General features: G+C 46.3%; 1 protein-coding gene across 4 annotated transcripts in view; it reads left to right on the top strand.

Annotated features, from left to right (window-relative positions):
* LOC135918567 (uncharacterized) overlaps positions 1 to 19,366 on the top strand; it is a 98,363-nt gene extending 78,997 nt beyond the window's left edge. For all 4 annotated transcript variants that reach the window (XM_070531817.1, XM_070531819.1, XM_070531816.1 and 1 more), the window contains 3 exons: positions 6,211 to 6,285; positions 17,517 to 17,573; positions 19,252 to 19,366. In XM_070531817.1, the coding sequence (XP_070387918.1) occupies positions 6,211 to 6,285; positions 17,517 to 17,573; positions 19,252 to 19,338 (219 nt within the window). In that variant the 3' untranslated portion in view covers positions 19,339 to 19,366. The remainder of the gene's footprint in view (positions 1 to 6,210; positions 6,286 to 17,516; positions 17,574 to 19,251) is intronic.
* The last annotated feature ends 1,456 nt before the right edge of the window (positions 19,367 to 20,822 follow it).

Raw genomic sequence — 20,822 nt, forward strand, 5'->3', positions numbered from 1 at the left:
ACTCCGACGCCTGCCATCTCTTCACACAAAGAAGCATCAGTCGCTAATACATTTATTGGAAAATGGGCCAAATAGTCTTGCAAAAGGGCGTTGAAATACGTTGGAGGCAACAATTTTGCAATATTGGGAAAGACGTCTGCAAATTCAATTTTGGTCGACAACCTGGAACTATCAAAGGGAATGATTTCCCTAAGGCTAACATTTAAAGGTGCTAATTGTACCTGCACAAATACAACCTGTGAGGTACGCAACCGCGGCCACATGTTCTCAAAAAATGAACTTGGTTAACTAATAAAGGCACGTTGTGTACGTCGTAGAGGATATTTATAAATTCTTACGTATGTTTGAACCGTAAGCATGCGGAATCCCGTGCGAACAGAGGGTAGGCGCACTTCCTGGTAAAACACATTATTAGCAACGAATTTAGGAAGACCTAAACCTATTCGAAGAGCATCTCTTTGTTGAAAGAACAAGTGGTATTATTTTATATTTTCCAGTTCCGTAAAGGAAAAGACATCCAAATTCTAGGATCGGTCGTACAAACATACGATAAATCATAATTAGGGTGTCACTTCGCATGCCAGACTGCCGGTTACTGATTGTCCGTAATAAACCTATGGCTTGTGTCCCTTTAGTTGCAATATTTTCTATGAGAGAAAACCAGTCAAGTTTTCCGCCATATGCGATACCCAAGCGCTTAAGCGACTAGAATGGTTTTCTGATTATTTACTAATGGTGACTGTATCAGCCTGGAAAGCGGAAAGACAAGGACTTGTACACTTTTGTTTACGTTTAGTGACAGATGATTGTGAAGCCACGTCTCCAGAGTACAGAGGTACGTTTACAAAACAGGTAAACGGAATTGATGTCTCTTGCTGTCGAGAAAGATGTGATGTCATCTGCATAGACATACAGATTCACATCCTGGCGCAGTGGATCTTAACTCATCAACAGGTTAAATAGTGCAGGGGACAACGCAGCCCCCTCACGAACCCCTCTTGTGTGGTCGAACTTCGTTGAATAAAAGCCGTTTTGAAAACAAATAAATTCTCTGTCTCTCAGAAATTCAAAAATCCATGCCATTATATATCTCGGAAAATTTTAGGACTGCAATCTGTCCAGCAGCAGTGAGTACTCGACGCTGTCATAAGCTTCGCTACGTCAAGAGTAACGAAGGCCGTAAATTCTTTTCTACGTCGAGCAAGTTGGATACGGCTTTCCGTGTCTACATGTGCGCACCAGATGGAGAGACCAGGCCGGAAGCCTATTTGACTTGGGCTCAGTAAGGAATGTTGTGATATATGATCCATCATGTCATCATATAAAATTATTTCAATAAGTTTTACCATATTTGAGGTAAGAGAAGTAGGTCTAATAATGTCAAGAGTGTAGCCAGCTTCTTGGTTTTGAAGTAGCGGAAATATCTTGGTGGTCCTCCGTTCTGGAGGAATCTAAGCATTCTTTAGAGAATAATTCACCGTGTCCAAAAAGTCTTTAGGGGACATATTGCAAGCAAAATGTTTAGCATGCCATTGGAAACGCCGTCAGGGCCTGGGACTGAGGCAGGCAGAGATCTAACGACATTGGAAAGCTCTGACACTGTGACTTCCACAAAGTCATCTGCAACAGGCCTTTTTTTTATTATTGATATGATATAAGGAGATGTTGGCGCGCAATTTAAAGCGCCGGCTACTCCTTATCTCTTGGGTGGTTCCGTCATACATCATTCAGGGTTCACGGTTACATATCAAATAATCATTTCACACAAGCACCAGGACTTATAAAGCAACGTTTCCACAGGAAGACTATGGCAAATGTCTCCACACCTATGTAGTCGAAAGTCTCAAAAGTAGAAACGATACTGTCGCCTAATAACACATTTTCTAGTCAGCGGGTCAGCGGGTACATACAATATACATGGCACATGTCTCCACACTTATGTAGTCGAAAGTCTCAAAAGTACAAACGATACTGTTGCCTAATAACACATTGTCTAGTCAGCGATTGGTATATACATCGTGTAAATATATTAGCACATACGGTCACAACAAAGCAGTCAACATAACATAATTCCCAAACAGATGGATATATAGAGTCACATTGAAATGAACAGCAACAGGCCTTAACGGGCCATTCAGCAAACGTGATGGTACGCATAGCGCTAAGCACTTTCCTATGTATTCTAAAAAAGCAGATATCTCGCGTGGTGAAGGAATTATCGACGCAATATTCGCTGGTGTCGGTACGAGCTTTATAAATCAAGAGAATCTGAACCAAGCTTATTTGTTGCTGGGCTTATAGAGGAAGTCATTATGTTTTTCATCATACTCGTCTTTGGCATTCGACACTGTTCTCTCGAATGTAGCAGCTGTCAACTTATAATCACTCCATTTGCTCGGACACTGATTATAAAGTAGCTTTTTCCAAGTGGCTTTTCCTCGTCTATAATCCCACGTGCACTCCGAATTCCATCAAGGAGAGGTAGCACTTTAATCTATGTTAACATTAAATTAAGGCTTTTAAAGAACTCTTCAATACAAAGCAAAACCTCGTGGCTTTGATGCCATCTGGCACCGTTATCTGGGAGTTGAGGACCGTTTTCAAGACACTCCGAAATTTCTGGTAATTGACAAAAGTGCCCGCCGGAGACTCTAAAGAAATGAGAGACCATACTATATCGAACCTAAAAGGTAGATGGTAACTGTTTAAGGTAGAGTCGACAGTAGAGCCAGTAGTGACAGAAATTCTTGAACTGGCAAATATTGCATCCAATACCGATTTAGAGACATCCTGAATAAACGTCACTACCTTCGTGTTTAAGCAACAAAATTTTTAATTGTCCAATCCGACAATCATTTTCACATGAGTCCGTTTTGAAACCCGAAGACACATGATGGGAATTAAAGTCTCCGGCTATCACAGTTTCTTTCCTACAAGATTTGACTCCGGTATTAAGGTAACGAATTTCCTGAACAACTGTGGGATATACACCAGGAAGAGTTACATCTATTGCTAGTATCTCGCACTCCGTAGACATACACTGGTAGGATATTTTTGTTATGTGGCATATATGGTTGTTATTACGAAAGCAAGTACTGCGCCTCTAGAGGACGGTCTAATCGAAATAAATGATTTCCTGCAAAAGAATAAGGTTGGGAGAAAATTGTGAATAAAGATATATTATATCTGTAGCTGCAGAAATAACAGAGTGGCAGTTCCAATGTATAGCTTTAAATAGCTTATGATGAATTAATACCTAATTTAGAAACCACTTGCTCTTAAATACTCTCTTTAAAAAATTCTGTCTTCGAAAGACTGTCTTTACCGTACTTTGTGGGTTTCGATTCAGGGGCAGAGCTGGATGAATTAGCATTAATTGGGAAAAACTATGTTTAACCAACTTTTTGGTTTTTCAGCACCGGACAGAGATCGATGAATTTTCATTAGGTGACCTTGTGTGTTTAAGCGTCGGAAGATATATTTCAACAACCTGGTTGTTTTCAGACACTGATCCAGAGAAGCATCTGTTGTCGGTCTGCTAAGCTAAAGTTGATGGCCTTGCACCTTCAGTGTTTTCTACAATAACTGGCAAAGCATCCATCAGCTGTTCAGCGTTCGATGTAAGATGACTATTAGAAACCTGCGAGCAAGCTTTGCAACTCGCTACAGAACCGAAAAGCGGAATCATTTGGAATGTCAACACTTGCGCTAGTCTCCGACAGGTTTGATGTTAGTGATTCCATAGATTTTGACTCCGCCTTTTGGACCACTATCGCCATAACATCGATAAGGGTTTAGTCTGTAACCATTTGCTGACGGGCTGTCACTCCTGCATATCCCTTAGATGTTCCCTGAACCTCAGCAACAGCATCAGCATCAATTAAGCTGCAGCAGAAACAGCATCGTTAGTACACAGGAAAAACACTTTGTCGTCTTATTCAACGCGCCAAGGCAACACTGGGCTAATTAAAAATGCGCCGTATAGTAAAGGGATCATATTGATTTGGACCGCCTGAAGTTTTTGCAGTCGCCTAAATAAATCTTAGCCTTTTTTTTTACGCAATTATGCTGCTAGTGTAGCTTCTAGACGTAAATATGGTGGGGTGCTGCTCTGGCCATACTTTGTAGAAAGCACCACTGTCAGTGTTGTACTTGAGCAGTAAATGGCGTCCGCAACGACATAAGAATTCGGCCCCAATAGAAGCACTACGGACATTCTTGGCGACGCCTGCTCAAAGGCTCCGCAAACTGTTGCCTATGGAGAAAAGTGCCACGGTTACAATATTGATACTGCAGAAACATTTAACACTTGCTAAGCGAAAAGAAATCACCAGAGTGACCTGTGATTGACCCAGCGCAGCTAATGTATACCGACTTACACCTTTCACATAAACACAAACTTTAGCAAGGCACTGAATCAACCGTTCAAGTGTTAACATAAAATTTTGAGGTGCAAATCGAGAACAGCACAGCGTCTAGGCCAAATAAGAAACAAATATATATCGAATTATTCTTTTTTCAGGATAAAAACAGGAGCAGGCAGAACCAACTATTCTGATTAGATAGTTTAAGATGAAAGAGAACGATGATAAGTTTTTGCTCCATGGGGACTTTTGTTACGAATGTTGCGAGGAAAGTCTTATAAAAGATAATCACAAAACGTTTGCTATTTCAAACGAAGAAAGCAGAAAAGCGTAAATAAACGCGGACAAAAAAAAAATCGGCAGCATGTTACACTCCTGTAACACGTGAAGGTCAAAACCTCTTGTACACGTGCTACTGAATTAAATTCGATCTCAGGGGTCAGACTTATTGCAAGAGATAACGAGCTGCAGCGGGAAGTAAATTTATTGGGCTGTAGGTTGATCACCTCCACAACACATGCGAGAACCTAATGCACTAGCTGAAGGTTATTTCGTTCTTTCTTTCGTTCTCTCATTTTTTTTCGTATTTATCCTTTCTTTCTTTCCTTCTTTCTTCATTTTTTCCTTTCTTTCTCTCTTTCTTTCTTCAACCCGCGTTTGTTGCCTCATCCAATCTGCTCTTTTCTTATCCCTTAACGTTACACCGATCATTCTTCTTTCCATAGCTCGTTGCGTTGTCCTCAATTTCAGTAGAATCCTTTCCGTAAGCCTCCATGTTTCTGCCCCGTAGATGAGTACTGGTAAGACACAGATGTTATACACTTTTCTCTTGAGGGATAATGGCAACCTGCTGTTCAGGATCTGAGAATGCCTGCCAAACGCCCCCCAGCCCATGTTTATTCTTCTGATCATTTCAGTCTCATGATCCGGATCCGCGGTCACTACCTGCCCTAAGTAGATGTATTCCCTTACCACGTCCAGTGCCACGCTACCTATCGTAAACTGCTGTTCTCTTCCGAGACTGTTAAACATTACTTTCGTTTTCTGCACATTAATTTTTAGACCCCCCCTCTAATTTGCCTGTTCAGGTCAGTGCGCATGCATTGCAATTGGTCCCCTGAGTTACTATTTAAGGCAATATCATCAACGAATCGCAAGTTGCTAAGGTATTCTCCATTAACTCTTATCCCCAATTCGTACCAATCCAGGTCTGTGAATACCTCCTGTAAACACGCTGTGAATAGCATTCGAGAGATCCCTCTCCGTGCCTGACGTCCTTCTTTCTTGGAATATATATATATATATATATATTCTGCAAAATAGCAAGTGACCCAACAGTCATGCAGACACGCCAAACCCAGGAAAGTAAGCAAAGAAAGCTTTGAGTCACATAAAGAAAAGAAAGAAAAGCGTGCCTTTCTTTCGTACAATTGTTGCAAGTCCACGCTGAGTGGACTCGCAAAAGACCTGTCCGTCTTGCGGCCCCGTATTGTGCGTCTAATTATGGATTACCAACAAGCCCGACTTTCCACTCTCCTGATGTAACGTATTTATCATGATATGCGGACGTATAGGATAAAACCGAACGCCTGACCTGTTATGCGACAGAAGGAAATCGCCAGTGTTCCAGGAACAACCAAGAAGAAATGCTGCTAATCTTTCGTGATGATCCACAATGTTTTGATCAAATAGAGAGCGCGTGGTAACTAATGTTTGTATTAAATAAGGACGCTTGCGCCCGCTCTATATTACGTCTTGGCTCTATTTGTTGATCACTTGCCCAAATAGCGTTGTTTCAGTGTGTAAAATACTTCGCTCAAGATGCTGCTTTGTTTTATTCACGCAGAATATGCAAGAGTTTCGAGAACAGATCACGGACTGTTACGTTGATTTCACACGATGGATTGTTAGAACGATACCGGTAAGCGCTCGTTTCATTCCTTTGGCGAACCGATTATGACCATGGCAAGAGCTCCTATACTTACATACATGGAAGCGGAGAAATCGTTTTTCTCGCCAAGCAAAGCACCAGTTTCGACAAGGGTTGTTGATTTTAACAAAAGTTGAAATCTAGTAAATGCATGTAGTGGCTTTTCAATTTATTCTCCATTCTTTATAGAAATATTCTTCAAAGTTGCAAAATTTCAGAAACCTCAAGTGCCAAGCTTGCAGCTCTGTGACTCATAAAAAAAAACATGGTATCATAATATTGTTGCGGGAAGAAAGCAGGCCCACGAGTGTAAAATAACTTATATTTACAAATGATGGATATGGCGTTCAGGCAACCGCCAGACTTCGTCTTTCTCTAGTCCAACTCAACGTCTTCCTTCACTTCACCGTAACATCACCCTCCCGGTGGGGGAGCTCCGTCCCGGTGCAAGTTAAACAGCCTCACTTATTGGGGGGACATAGGGCTTGAGCCTGGTGACGTGAACAACATCACTGGTTAAGTTGGGAGGCACGGAAGGCTGACCGAGTGGGGCGATCTCGTAGGTCACGTCGGACAGTTGGCGTAAGATCTGGTACGGACCAGAAAAACGGGACAGTAATTTTTCCGACAAGCCGACACGACGTGAAGGCGTCCAGAGAAGGACAAGGGAACCAGGTGAAAAATGGTGGTCTCGGTGCCGAAGGTCGTAGCGTCGCTTTTGAGAAGCTTGCGAGACTGTGAGGCGATGACGGGCGACATCTCGGGCCTGGGCGGCTAAGTCAATAGCCTCGCGAGCGTAAGCAGTGCTGGGTGACTGTACTGCGGAAGGTAGCAACGTGTCAAAAGGCAAGGTGGGGTCGCGGCCGTACAAAAGGAAAAATGGTGAAAATCCGGCAGTGTCGTGACGGGACGAGTTGTATGCGAAAGTGACGTATGGTAAAGCGACGTCCCAGTCGCGGTGATCGTTGGAGACGTACATGGCGAGCATTTCAGTGAGTGTGCGGTTGAGTCGCTCGGTGAGGCCGTTGGTTTGAGGGTGGTACGCGGTAGCAATCCGATGTTCTGTAGAACAGGAGCGGAGCAGATCATCAACGACCTTCGATAGAAAGTAGCGGCCGCGATCCGTCAGCAACTGGCGAGGGGCGCCGTGGTGCAGGATGACGTCTTTTAGTAAGAAGTCGGCGACATCTGTAGCGCAGCTGGTTGGCAGGGCTCGTGCGATGGCATATCTAGTGGCATAATCGGTTGCTACAGCAATCCATTTGTTTCCTTTGATGGAAATTGGAAACGGACCAAGGAGGTCGAGGCCCACACGGAAGAAGGGCTCTGTAGGTATATCAATGGGTTGAAGCAAACCAGCGGGAGGCATAGCAGGCGTCTTCCGGCGCTGACACAGGTCGCAAGAAGCGACATAACGGCGCACAGAGCGATAAATGCCAGGCCAGAAGAAGCGGCGCCGCAGGTGGTCGTAAGTACGAGTGACGCCCGGGCCGTCAGGACGAACGCTACGACGGTATAAAGTTCCATCGCGCAAGGTGAACATCCGAAGGGACGGGTCATTGGGCGAGAAGCTTAGGCGGTCCATAAGTGTTCGAAGAACAGGATCCTTGCGCTGCTCGTCGCCAATGTGGAGGAAGCCGGAGAGGGACAGAATACTGATGTCCGAGTCGGCATCGGTATCGTCCGGTGGATCCACGGGATTGCGGGACAGGCAGTCAGCGTCTTTATGCAGGCGTCCTGACTTATATATAATAGAAAATGTATATTCTTGTAGGCGCAATGCCCAACGTGCAAGTCGTCCAGTTGGGTCCTTCAAAGAGGAGAGCCAGCAGAGGGCGTGATGGTCGGTGACAACGCAGAAGCTCCGACCGAAAAGGTACGGGCGAAATTTCGCGACCGCCCATACGAGCGCGAGACATTCTCTCTCAGTAATGGAGTAATTTCGCTCGGGCGTGGAAAGGCGGCGGCTAGCGTAAGCGATGACACGGTCTTGGCCCTGTTGACGCTGAGCGAGGACAGCGCCGATGCCATGACCACTCGCGTCAGTTCGTACTTCAGTGGGTGCAGAAGGGTCAAAGTGGGAGAGAATCGGGGAAGTGGTAAGCCGCTCAATCAGGGTAGAGAAGGCTTTCTCCTGTAGCGGTCCCCAAGAGAAAGAGGCGTCTTTCTTAAGAAGGTCAGTGAGAGGGTGAGCGATGTCCGCAAAATTTTTCACAAATCGCCGAAAATAAGAGCATAAGCCCAGAAAACTACGGACATCGTTCGTTGAACAAGGTACAGGAAAATTTCGCACGGCGTGAACTTTCTGTGGATCAGGTTGGATTCCGGCGGCGTTGACGAGATGACCAAGCATGTTAATTTCACGGCGACCGAAATGGCACTTGGAGGAGTTTAGCTGAAGGCCAGCCCTGCGAAACACGGAGAGTATGGTAGTGAGGCGCCGCAGGTGGCTCTCAAAGTTCGGCGAAAACACAATCACATCGTCGAGGTAACACAGGCATGTAGACCACTTCAAGCCGCGCAAGAGAGAGTCCATCATGCGCTCGAATGTAGCTGGCGCATTGCATAATCCAAAGGGCATGACTTTAAATTGGTACAGACCGTCCGGTGTGACAAAGGCGGTTTTCTCGCGGTCCATCTCATCGACGCTAATCTGCCAATAGCCGGAGCGGAGGTCAATTGATGAAAAGTATTGGGATCCGTGAAGGCAGTCAAGAGCGTCATCAATGCGAGGCAAGGGATAAACATCCTTCTTTGTTATCCGGTTGAGGTGACGGTAGTCAACGCAGAAGCGCCACGAGTTATCTTTTTTCTTTACTAAGACAACCGGTGATGCCCACGGGCTACTGGAGGGTTCAATGATGTCCTTGTCCATCATCCTGTCTACTTCTTTCTGTATGATGGCCCTTTCTGTTGCCGAGACACGATATGGCCGCCTATGAATGGGGCTGGCGTCACCGGTGTTGATGCGATGCGTGACAACAGATGTCTGGCCAAGTGGACGGTCGTCCAAATCAAAGATGTCCCGATAAGATGACAGGAGATGACGAAGAGCTGTTGTTTGCTCGGAAGGAAGGTCGGGGGCGATCATCTTAGAAACATCGTCCGCAGGCGTCGAGTACGAAGGAGTGGATGACAAAGGTCCGTGCGTACTGAGGAAGGATTCAGAGGTCAAAAAAGAAATCTGAAATTCTTCCAAAGGAGTGATATGCGCTATGGCGATACCGTGTGGCAAAACATGTGACGAGAACCCAAAATTGAGGATGGGCACGCGAGCGCAGTTTTCGCGGATCCGAATTAAGGTGCTCGGTAGGGCAATATTACGCGACAAAACCACGTCAGTAAGCGGCGACAGGACGTACTCGCCATCAGGTACGGGAGGACAGGGCGTCAGCAGGACATTTGTAGCAGCCTGTGGAGACAGCCTTGCAAATTCAGCAGCACATAAGCGGTGTGGAGCACAAGTGGTTGCGTCGGCAGGAAGCGGCAGGTCCAACTGTACAACACCTGCGGAGCAGTCAATTTGGGCAGAGTGTTTCGAAAGGAAGTCGAGGCCGAGAATTAGGTCGTGTGGGCAGTGTTCAAGGACGATAAATAGAACAACGGTATAATGGCCCCCAATGGTCACACGTGCTGTGCACATTCCAAGGACAGGTGACGTACTCCCATCGGCGACTCGCACGGTGCACGGTACGGCGGGGGTCAGAACCTTTTTGAGCCGGCGGCGGAGAGCAGCGCTCATAACTGAAAGCTGCGCTCCTGTATCAACGAGAGATCTAACAGGAACGCCATCGACTTCAATGTCCAGCAAGTTTCCACATGTAGGCAGGGTCAATAGAGGATTTGTGGGCCGGGTCGGAGTTGCAGCTTCACCTCCGGGAGCTGCACCGCCTAGTTTCCCGAAGCGAAGGGACCGGTTGCAGAAGGGGACGAAGAGCGGTGAACGAGAGGCGAACGGGACCTGCGACCTTGCGGAGACGGGGATCGGCTGGATCTTGGTGGAGCACTGTCGGCGTTGATGTTCCTAGTCGGCGTATAGGGCGAGAAAGTGCGATTGTCGGGTACTTGGCTGTAGTGACTCGGAGACGACCACCGAGGAGGCGACGACCAGTGGTTGCGGCAATGACGGGCGATGTGTCCAATACCGGAACAATTAAAACAGATGGGTTTATCATCCGCTGTGCGCCATTCAGCTGGGTTGCGACGGAGTGGTGGAAAGCTTTGCGTCCGGGAGCGAGCGGTCGGAGAAATTTGGTAGGGGTTGGTATGGCGGACTGAGCAGAGAGATGGAATGCCCAAACTTGCTATTTCCTCCCGAACGACCGCTTGTATAAGGGAGATAGCGGGTACGCTTTCCCGACAGTCTGAACGAACGGGAGCCGGGGCCATGGCCTCAAGCTCACGGCGAACGATGCGCGTTATTTCTTCCGGTCCTGCGGGCTGAACGAACCGCGGCGGGTCTTCGCAAGAAGATGTCGCGGCGGTATTGGGCAACCGGTCGAAAGTTTGAGTGACGCGGCGGCCCTTCGCTTGTTCGAAGCGCCGGCACTCCTTAATAATTGCATCCACAGTGGCACAATCCTTACACATCAAGAGATTGAAGGCATCGTCTGCAATACCTTTCAATATATGGCCAACCTTGTCTGCCTCGGTCATGTTGTCATCAGCCTTGCGACAGAGGGCCAGCACATCCTGTATGTACACGACATAGGATTCTGTGGACGTCTGAGCGCGGCACGCAAGTTCTTTTTTAGCTGCCAGCTGACGACCGACAGGTCTGCCGAACAGGTCTCGCATTTTTTCTTTGCAAACATCCCAGCTCGTTAGGTCAGCTTCATGTGTGTCATACCATTGCTTCGCAGTTCCCTTCAGATAAAATATGACGTTTGCAAGCATCATTGTAGGATCCCACCTGTTGTTGTCGCACACTCGCTCGTACATCGTAAGCCAGTCCTCGACGTCGACGTTGTCCGTGCCACAAAATGGTCCCGGGTCCCGTGGGTGAGTGAGGATGACCGTGGGCACGGGCTGCCGAGGCATTGTCGCTTGTGTCGGTTGATTTGCCATTGTGGCAGCAGGTAGATGACGTCCGCTGCGAAGTTCCGTGGTGGTACCCCGCACCTTCCACCAAAATGTTGCGGGAAGAAAGCAGGCCCACGAGTGTAAAATAACTTATATTTACAAATGATGGATATGGCGTTCAGGCAACCGCCAGACTTCGTCTTTCTCTAGTCCAACTCAACGTCTTCCTTCACTTCACCGTAACAATATTGTAAAATGTACCTGTTATGATATCGAAAGCGGGTAAAATGGCAGTATCAGCACACTCACAACATAGGGCTGATGTGTGAGTAGTACTTCTGCAACACCCTCGTGAGCGTCGTGATAATTTAACCTAATCTTTAAATCCATAATAACGTTTGCTAATTTGCATTATCTAGCGGATGCGGTTTACACAAGTACAATATCTGTTTGTTTTTTTTGCAGGGTCCGGGATTTGTCAACTTCATGCTTCTATTTCTTAAGCTTACCTATTTACGGGCATACTTGTTGAACATTCGAGGTCGTCAATGAAATTATGCTTCGTAGAGTTGCTCGAATTTGACTTTCTCTCTCAAATGCAACACATTTCCTACAGATCAACCCTGCGGTTTCTTCTGTGTTTCACGTGTATTCCAATAGAGGAGCTGGAATTGACCCTGAGCAAAGTCATCCTGTTAAGGGGTGCACCTGGCCGCGACTGAAAGTGGATGATCCGGGCTGAGTCTTACTTTTTAAGCTCATACTCATCCTTTCTTTATTATCATTTAGTTGGAGTCGGAGGAAGAGTGTTACTTGCTGCATGCGCGGACTTGGCCTAGAAAGATCTGCCAGCATAGCTGGTAGGACGTAAAACATAATTAGTGTATTTAGCAGCAAACGCACCTAGCGTTTACGGCACTCGACACCTTTTACGATGAAACAGGAAAGAAAATGTTGTCATGTTAGTATGACAGCGTTTGATAGCACATGAAAACATACATCCCTATTTTTATGTGTCTGTCTGCTTGTATTTGTTTACCAAATCTATTTAGTTGTCATTTAAGCGCCGTCACCGGTCAGTAAGCCCACACATGCTACCTGAAGGCATCAATGTTGCCGGACTCGAGACCCTCGTTATGTAATAAACGAGAAGACAGGGGGTTAACCGAGGGCCCCCATTTTTATTAGCCATATCATAAGAAGCCAACGAACACTGACACCAAAAACAACACAGGAGAAATTACTTATCCTTAATAAATGAAATAACGAAACGATAAATTAATGGAAATGAAAGTGGATGAAAAAACAACTTGCCGCAAGTGGGGAACGATCCCACGCATGCATAATGCGAATGTTGTGGGATCGTCCCCCATCTGCGACAAGTAGTTTTTTCATCCACTTTCATTTCCATATTTCATCATCATCATCATCAGCCTGGTTACGCCCACTGCAGGGCAAAGGCCTCTCCCATACTTCTCCAACAACCCCGCTCCTGTACTAATTGTGGCCATGACGTCCCTGCAAACTGGTAATCTCATTAATTAATCTCCATTAATTTATCATTTCTTTATTTGATTTCTTAAACACTAGTAATTTCCCTTATGTTGTCCTTGGTGTCACAGTGTTGGTTGGATTCTTGTGATGTGATATGCACAACAGAGCAACACGGAGCACTTTCACACATACTGCGCAGAACAACAACACACAACACATACAGGGACACTGCTCGAGCTGCCTATATGCATATGCCTTGAATTTTTTTTTATATATATAACCATGATTTGACCTGCATTGTAGTGCCAGTAAGTGACTCTCTGTTATACGTAATTCAGCAATAACTTTCGATAGAATATTGTTTGGATATAGTCACCTGATAAACACGACGAATCCACACAGACCTGTTAATATAACATATATAGCGAATTTTAGTTATCATCACGGTCGCGACGGCGATCTAAGCATTTCCCTTCGAAGCCGTAGCGTTTGGCGCTTCAGGAACCGCTGACGTTTACAAAATACATTCTGTTGAGATCGCTTCAACGTTTTCTCGCCTAATTTCATTCAGAAATGGCAAACGACCTGCTATCCGCGGCGTCCGTACGCCGCTGCACAGCGGGTACGTGCGAGCCGGCGGCCGGACTTGAGGCCGGGCGCATACTGTAGGGATGAATCTCACCGGGACGCTGAGGCCACCGCTTTCGAGCGAGCCTTCGAAATCATGTTTTGCCTTCCTGTTCACAGACTAAAGGTATTCGGCTACGTCGAGGACGTCGTTAGCTGCTACACGCTGAGCAGCTGCGTGCGATTTGTAAGGATATTGGAGGGGAGCGGACGTAAATGCTAGCATAGTATCCAAGAAGGCTATAATACAAGTTACTCACCATGATGTCAGGTTACTACTACATGCTAGAACCAAGGATTACTCACCGCGGTTGGCGTGACTGGCCAGGGGTGTCGTGGTAACGAAGATTGTTGCGATAGTCTTCTAGGCTACAACTACTATAACCATAGCGTAAATACAGTGGCTTAAGCGTAACCGTCGCGACAAGTGACCAGGAAGGATAGCTCCGACTTTGGAGTATTCCGTCTCTATCCGAGTGCCTCTACTGCAAAATTAAGCTGTGTCTGCGCCGTGCTTTCTGGTAGAGAGAGGCTGGTTTCGCTTCCTAACGATGTTCGAGTTCGACAGTGCCCTACAGCTTTCTAGAATCCCGGCACTCGACACAGTGCACAACGCTTCCGTACCCATGTGTGTCCCATTATCTTGGTCTCTGGTTCACAAGGGTACGGGGCATATCCGTTTGCCCCGTACCCTTGTGCCTTTCATTAGACGTTTCGTACTTTCAGTTTCTATTGTCCCTCTACATGTTATCTTCGAGAGTGTCTCCTTTTCTTCCCCGACGCCGACAGCTGTATGTTCAAAACTGCAACGCGGAAGTCAGCAATTTGTAAAAGCTTTTATCAAATTTATTCTCAGAATACTTTTTGTTTGTACGCTTGCTTGGACCCCGCCTTTTAGGAAATATATCTTCTATTGTTTGTCGGTGCGTCCTGTCGCTGTAGTGTCGTGCTCGCTACACGATGCATCACGGAGACGCCGCCGCCGGCGGGCGGTGACGCAGACGAACCGGCAAGCAAGTGACGCTGAATATATAGCTGTATATCTGGTTGCGCTCGAGCGCCTCCTTGCTCTGGCGGCATGGTCTGTGCTGCAGCTGTGGATATTACGGCGTCGCTTGCGGTGGTGATGCGCTCACACCGGCCGGCTACGTGCAGACGGCGCGAGCAAGCGAATTTTGCTTTCGCTTCGGAGCCGTCATGGATGGCGCTTCAAAACGGCCACAAATGCATACATTTGAGGTAGCTTAACCTTCTCCTCATCTTAATTTCACGCATCAAAACGAGGAAGGCTGGCTGATACCTGCGGTGTCTAGGCCGAGATGCCTGAACACGGGCTTGTCTCGCTGTGTGTCAGCAGCCAGGTGCTGCTCTAAGTTGAACTATTCTCGTATCGCAGCTCCCATTCGAGCTTGAGGTTCGGCACTAATGATCACTTGTCATGAAAAGTTTACACCTCAGGTTATGCTGCAATTAGCATTACTTTCCGTCGAAAAGGAGTTATTGTAGCTGATGTTCGGATCACCGGCGGCGACGACGCAAGACACGCACGCAAGGAAGAAACGTTCCTCTCCTTTTGATTGCCACAAGAGGGCGCGACATGTGAAGTGCGTGTAAAGGAGAACTCACCGGCCTGAAGGAGGAAAACGGTTATTTACTCCTGCCTCGCTCCCTTTTTTTAAGAGTGTTCCCTAACCTGCGGCCCCGATGGCATCGCCTCCGCAATTCTAAAAGCTTACGACAGTTCCCTTTTATTCCATCTTTTTTTCTTCCTTTTTGTTCCTTTTTCTTTCTCTCCTATCGCTAGTTGTATTTACAACCCCTGTATACTCCACCCCAGTGCACGGCAGGAAACCGGAAACTCGCCTCTGTTTAACCTCCCTGCCTTTCCTCTCTCTCTCTCTCTCTCTCTCTCTCTCTCTCTCTCTACTGCAGTATACTTACCCAAGTATTGACATCTAAATTTAACAACTCTTTGACTACTTCCGCTTTCTCTCACATGTGGAAAACCCCTCGTCTTTTTCCTGTATGGCTGTAAAACCGATGTCTCGAATATCCCTCGATTTTTCTTCACTGTGCCTCGTCTAATATTTTTTGAGCTTGCTCTTCACAACACATTGTATTTTACGGTGAAGAACTCACTCACTCCGAACCAACATGGATTTTTCACCGGCCGCTCTCCTATCACAAACCTCGCAAGTTTCATGACACAGGTCTCCGCTCCCATACTTCAAAGGGGGCAAATTGATACCGTTTACTGTGACCTGAGGAAAGCCTTTGATGTAGTCTGCCACTCACTGCTCAGGCCCTCCGCGTGCGTGCGCGAGCTCACAGCCGCTTTCCTCCCCTCCCCTTCCTCAATCTTATCTTTCTATTCTCTCTATCCCAGCCCCAAGAATAAGGTAGCCAACCAGACTCATTTCTGGTTAACATCCCTGCCTTCTGTCTTTATTTGCTCCTCCTCCACTGATTCCGATCAAGCTTACGCACTGTGATGTTGACTCGTCAGTCGTCAATCTCTTGCGCAGTTATGTTCTTGATGTATCATGCTATGTTAACGTCAATGGCCAAATGTTTTCTTTTTACATGGCAACTAACGGCGACCTTCAACATCAGTATTAGAACCACTCTTTTTCCTAATTTTTATGAATGACTTCATTCCGTTATTCGGAACTCTTCTTTCCCTCTATTTGCCGATGACAACAAAATCCTAAACAAAATCCACACTGTTGATGACTGTCGCACCCTGCAGTCGGACCTCCTTTGCTTTTCCAAATGGTGCAGAGATAATAACCTCTCCTTGAATGCAGCTAAGATCAATGTCATGAATTTGACACTCAAAACTGCAAGCATTTCTTTTTCTTATTCTTTGGATTCTGTACCGTTTTGCAAGGTCTTTGGGATCAATGATCTCGATGTACTCTTTGATGCAATTTTACACTTTGCTGCTCACACTAAACGCGTTGCTATGAGGGATATGCGCTCTCTTAGCTCTGTTTACAGACTATCGAATGAATTCAAGTCTTCTGCGCCGTTCCACAGGTTACAAACAACTACCTGTCTTCCTCAACTTAAATATGCGTCGGTCGTGCGGAATGGCTTTTCCAGATCCAACAGTGACATTATACTCGTAGACTGGGTCCAGAAAAAAGTTCATAAGCATATATCATCGCTGTTTTGCAAACACTGACATTGGACCTCGTTCTAACACTGTTCGATTATTGTCACTCCTCTTCGCCCCCGACGTAATCGCGCTGACGTTCTGTTTCTCTTCAACCTCTTTCATGGTATTCTGGCTTGCCCGAACTCCTCAGTTGTATAATGATTCATATTCCGAGCAAGATCACCAGAAAACATGGACCTTTCCATGTCCCTGCCTGTCATCACCAACACTCGACCGTTCATGGAATACAGAGTCCTTATAATGCTTAATTTCATGATCTTGATATTTTCCATACCTCGCTGCCATCGTTCCTATAAAAAAAATTATGGGATTTTATGTGCCAAAACCATTTTCTGATTATGAGGCACGCCGTAGTGGAGGACACCGGAAATTTCGATCACCTGGGGTTCTTATCATTTCCATTTTCACGTTCACCGAAATCTAAGCACACGGGTGTTTCCCCATTTAGCCCTCATCGAAATGCGGCCGCCGTGGCCGGGATTCGATCTTGCGACCTTGTGCTAAGTAGCCTAACCCCATAGCCCCTGAGCAACCACGGCGGGTCATCGTTCATTTCCGAGTTTTGCCTTGTTATGTCATAGCTTCATGCATTGTTAAGCTGCCCTTCTCTTCATTTTACTTTTGTATTTACATTGCGCTTTGTTGTATCTGCTCTCTTTTCCTTTCACGGCTTTTCTTTTTATTCATTGATTTCTTTTTTTAATCATATTCCCCTGCAGTGTTGGTTTTCTTTCTTCGTTTCTATTTCAGTGTATGCCTGCGCCAGCACACAGACTTTAGGGCTGGGCACGTTAAATGAGCACGATTGATTGATTGATTGATTGATTGATTGATTGATTGATTGATTGATTGATTGATTGATTGATTGATTGATTGATTGATTGATTGACCTACGCAGGACCTCGTAAGTGAAGATATAGGGAAGGACGTGGAACCAGTGACAGCCAGTATCAAGGTAAGCCCCACCAAAGCCACGGCGCTGATGTGAGCCACAGCGAGTTCAATTTTTTAACTTATTTACTTATGCACGACCAGAGAAACGTTTGCAGAGAACGAGAAGCAGCAGCGGGAGTGGTAAATATTAGGCTACAGGGCACTTCACGAGTGCGAAAAACCCGAAGTGGTACAGGGGATAGAGATGAGGACGCTCCCGCTCCCCACTGGCACCGCACCCGATTGGTCCCGCGACTGACCTGCAGGACGATGAGCTAGTCAAGAGCCCCTTCTTACTACTACCGCTAAAGCGAAAGCTGATCAAGTGGCTTTAAATCAGCCATCCTGTGGTTGAGGACATGTTCTTCGCACGGTGCGTCGAATGGCACTCGGCCCCCCCATAGCGTGGGCACATACGTCCTCATGGTACAATCGGTTCAGCAACAATACTAGGTTCGAGAGAGCCCGCGTTCAATCACGGCAGATGATTTATTCTTGGTTGCTTGTTTAGTTCTTGCTTGCGCACAACGGTGATTGCCGTTTCGCTGGCAACGTTATTGGTTGCGCCCCGAAAACTGCTTCCAATACGGATAACCTCAATTTCAGAATAACAATGATGAAGCTGTGAGAGGAGCTGGCTACCCCGCAGGCATACTGTTTCTGCAGAGAAGCCAGATTTAACGAATTTTCCTTTTTCTAGTAATTCTTGTCCACGCGCATGGGCTGCCTCTAATTTAGAGCAGTCGCGAACACGATGTTACGGGCTGTCACCTCTGAAAGCAAATGCTCGAAGTTGCTTGAAGTACGCGAGAGTTTGCGCACCAGCACCACCATGCTGGGGAGAGCTGTGCGCTTGCTTAGATGCCGAGAAGCAAGATTATCTTTCGCTTAAAACTGAATATCCTAAATAGAGTGGCAATTAACTGTCGTTTATTCTTGAAATGATCTGGATGTGCACTAAAGAAAAGCGTCTCTCAAAGTATAGCCCTTTAAGCAAATATTAATTTCGATACGGAGATAAGCTTGTCTAATGTGTGGCTGCAATTAAGGGGGTGCTTCAGACGCCACCAAGACTACTCCACCAGTTCTCCACCAGTACTACTGCAGATAGACTCGATGTCAATCAATATATATACGCATCATTAGGAAATTGGCTAATGGAATTTTCGCTCGGTCAAGCGCCCGTCTCCATTCTGACGTTTTCCAATATTTTCTCACATGTTTACACAGGCTCGATCCACGCGAACACGTGAGTTGGCTCAGCGTACAAAGACGTGAAGCACTGAAGCAACGCATTGCCTTTTCGTTTTGTCCTTAGGCTCTAACTGATGATATCAGCATGACGAAACGCTCATGTTTTAAAATTTTTTTCCAGCGCTTTATTGACTGTTAAGTAAGTCATCATGCTGATAGCCATAGAATAATTTGAGCGAACATAACTATAACCTTACGAACATAACCTCAGGTAGTACTCGTGATTTTCCTTTTGCTGCCAAGTACCACAACCACTCTAAGCGAAACAGACGCAAAGTGTGTCCATTAATTCATCGAACGCTCATGCGAACAGATGCCGCATGACATAGCGACATTTTCGCTTTCGATATGCCACAGTAATACGCACCTAAACACCCCAACGAAGACACTAATTTCTTTTGGCCTTTTTGTTTCTTTTCTTTCACGTTCCTCGCCTTCACCAACAGAAGTGCTTGGTAAATGAAATGCCAAAGGACCAGGATACAATGCTTGGCATCATTCGCTACCTCAGGATGTTCTTCTTCACAGCCTGAACACGTGCTTAATGTGGCTACAATACCAACGTGAGAAACTGTCTTTAGCGACGTCCTAATATTAATAAACCCAAAGATACTGGCATGCATGCACGTATGCCTCATTCTGGTGGCGCTGTGCTTCCGACGTCCCTCGGCAACGCCAACGACGGACGGGGCATCTCGATTCCCCATCCCTTGAAGCGGATTATGACAACTGCGACCGAGCACATTAGTTTCGCCTTCTCTCTTTACTGAGTTCTTCAAAACGAAGTGCTCTGCCTCATCTGGATGCTTGGTTTACGATGGCTTCAGTAATTTGGCGGCAAGCACAGGATCTTGGAGACCGCGCTGTGACCGGTCTCGGAGGCCATAGGTTTACATTCATTGCAATCCGTGGTGTTCCTGCACATCCTCCCCGCTAGCAATGCACCAGGAATGGGTATCTTCGATATGTCGTCCCAGTTTGGACTTCGGAGGAGTTGCTTTCAGCCAATGAGCGTTGGCGTGCGCAGCGCAGCCTCTCTGGCAGCCCAGGACGACAAATTGGCGACAGAATATGCGGTCTCTTACATTGTGTTCTTCCTCTTTTGCAATTTGTAGCATCCAGAGTTAACAGACGATAAATATGTTCAGCTGAAATTCCTGAAGTTCCTCAAATTCCTGAAATACCTCTACAACGACCAAGCTCGTCTATTTTTCACATTTCTTCATTCTGAAATTAGATATATATTTTAAAGCGAAGGTTTCTTTGCCTTTTCCTTTGACTTTCCCGCTGCTGCTACTTCTGCTGCTGTGGCTAAGGCTGCTGTAGCTAAGCTAAGGGGCTCTAGCTGTGGCTGCTGCTGTCCGGCACACCATCTAGGGGGATGGTTCGGACAACACCACCTAGACAAATGAATGCCTGAGCTCTCTGTGAGTGACGTCACGGAGAAGAGGCTGGCGGCGCGTGCTCGGGGATACGGGTTAAATGAAGGGATCGCGCCCTTATTGGCAACGTCAACCAGAGCGCAGTTATTCTTTTTTTTTATTTTTAGGCATAGTTGAGCAGATGGCCCGCAGAGAACAGAGGGTGTTTCAAGGTTATTTGATCTATGCAAAAGTATTTGCGCGCTGCATTATTAAAAAGCCCGTCCATAAAGAATGAAATGGTTCAGCCTGAGGACTGACAAAGAATTTCGGGTAATTGATGACAGGGAGCATGGCTTATACTGAAAAGTCACAGTGCTGCCCTCTTATTCAGAGTAGCTTCTTTGCCTTGATTTATCGTCGGCGTCAAAGAGTTTGCCGTTAATGCGACCACAGAAGTTCTTCAACAAAATATTAGCACTGCACCATAACACACATCTCATGACAACGTCACTGGTGTGCCCTTCTTCACAGTCGGGACACATGTATTTATTCCAGTCTAAATTAGGCTCTAAACGAATAATCTCGTTTTCGAGTCATTATTACATACAGTACCGCAGTCCACATATTTACACCACCTCAAATGAGTTTAGCAA

This window comes from Dermacentor albipictus, chromosome 1 (assembly GCF_038994185.2).
Source record: "Dermacentor albipictus isolate Rhodes 1998 colony chromosome 1, USDA_Dalb.pri_finalv2, whole genome shotgun sequence".
Taxonomy (NCBI): domain Eukaryota; kingdom Metazoa; phylum Arthropoda; class Arachnida; order Ixodida; family Ixodidae; genus Dermacentor; species Dermacentor albipictus.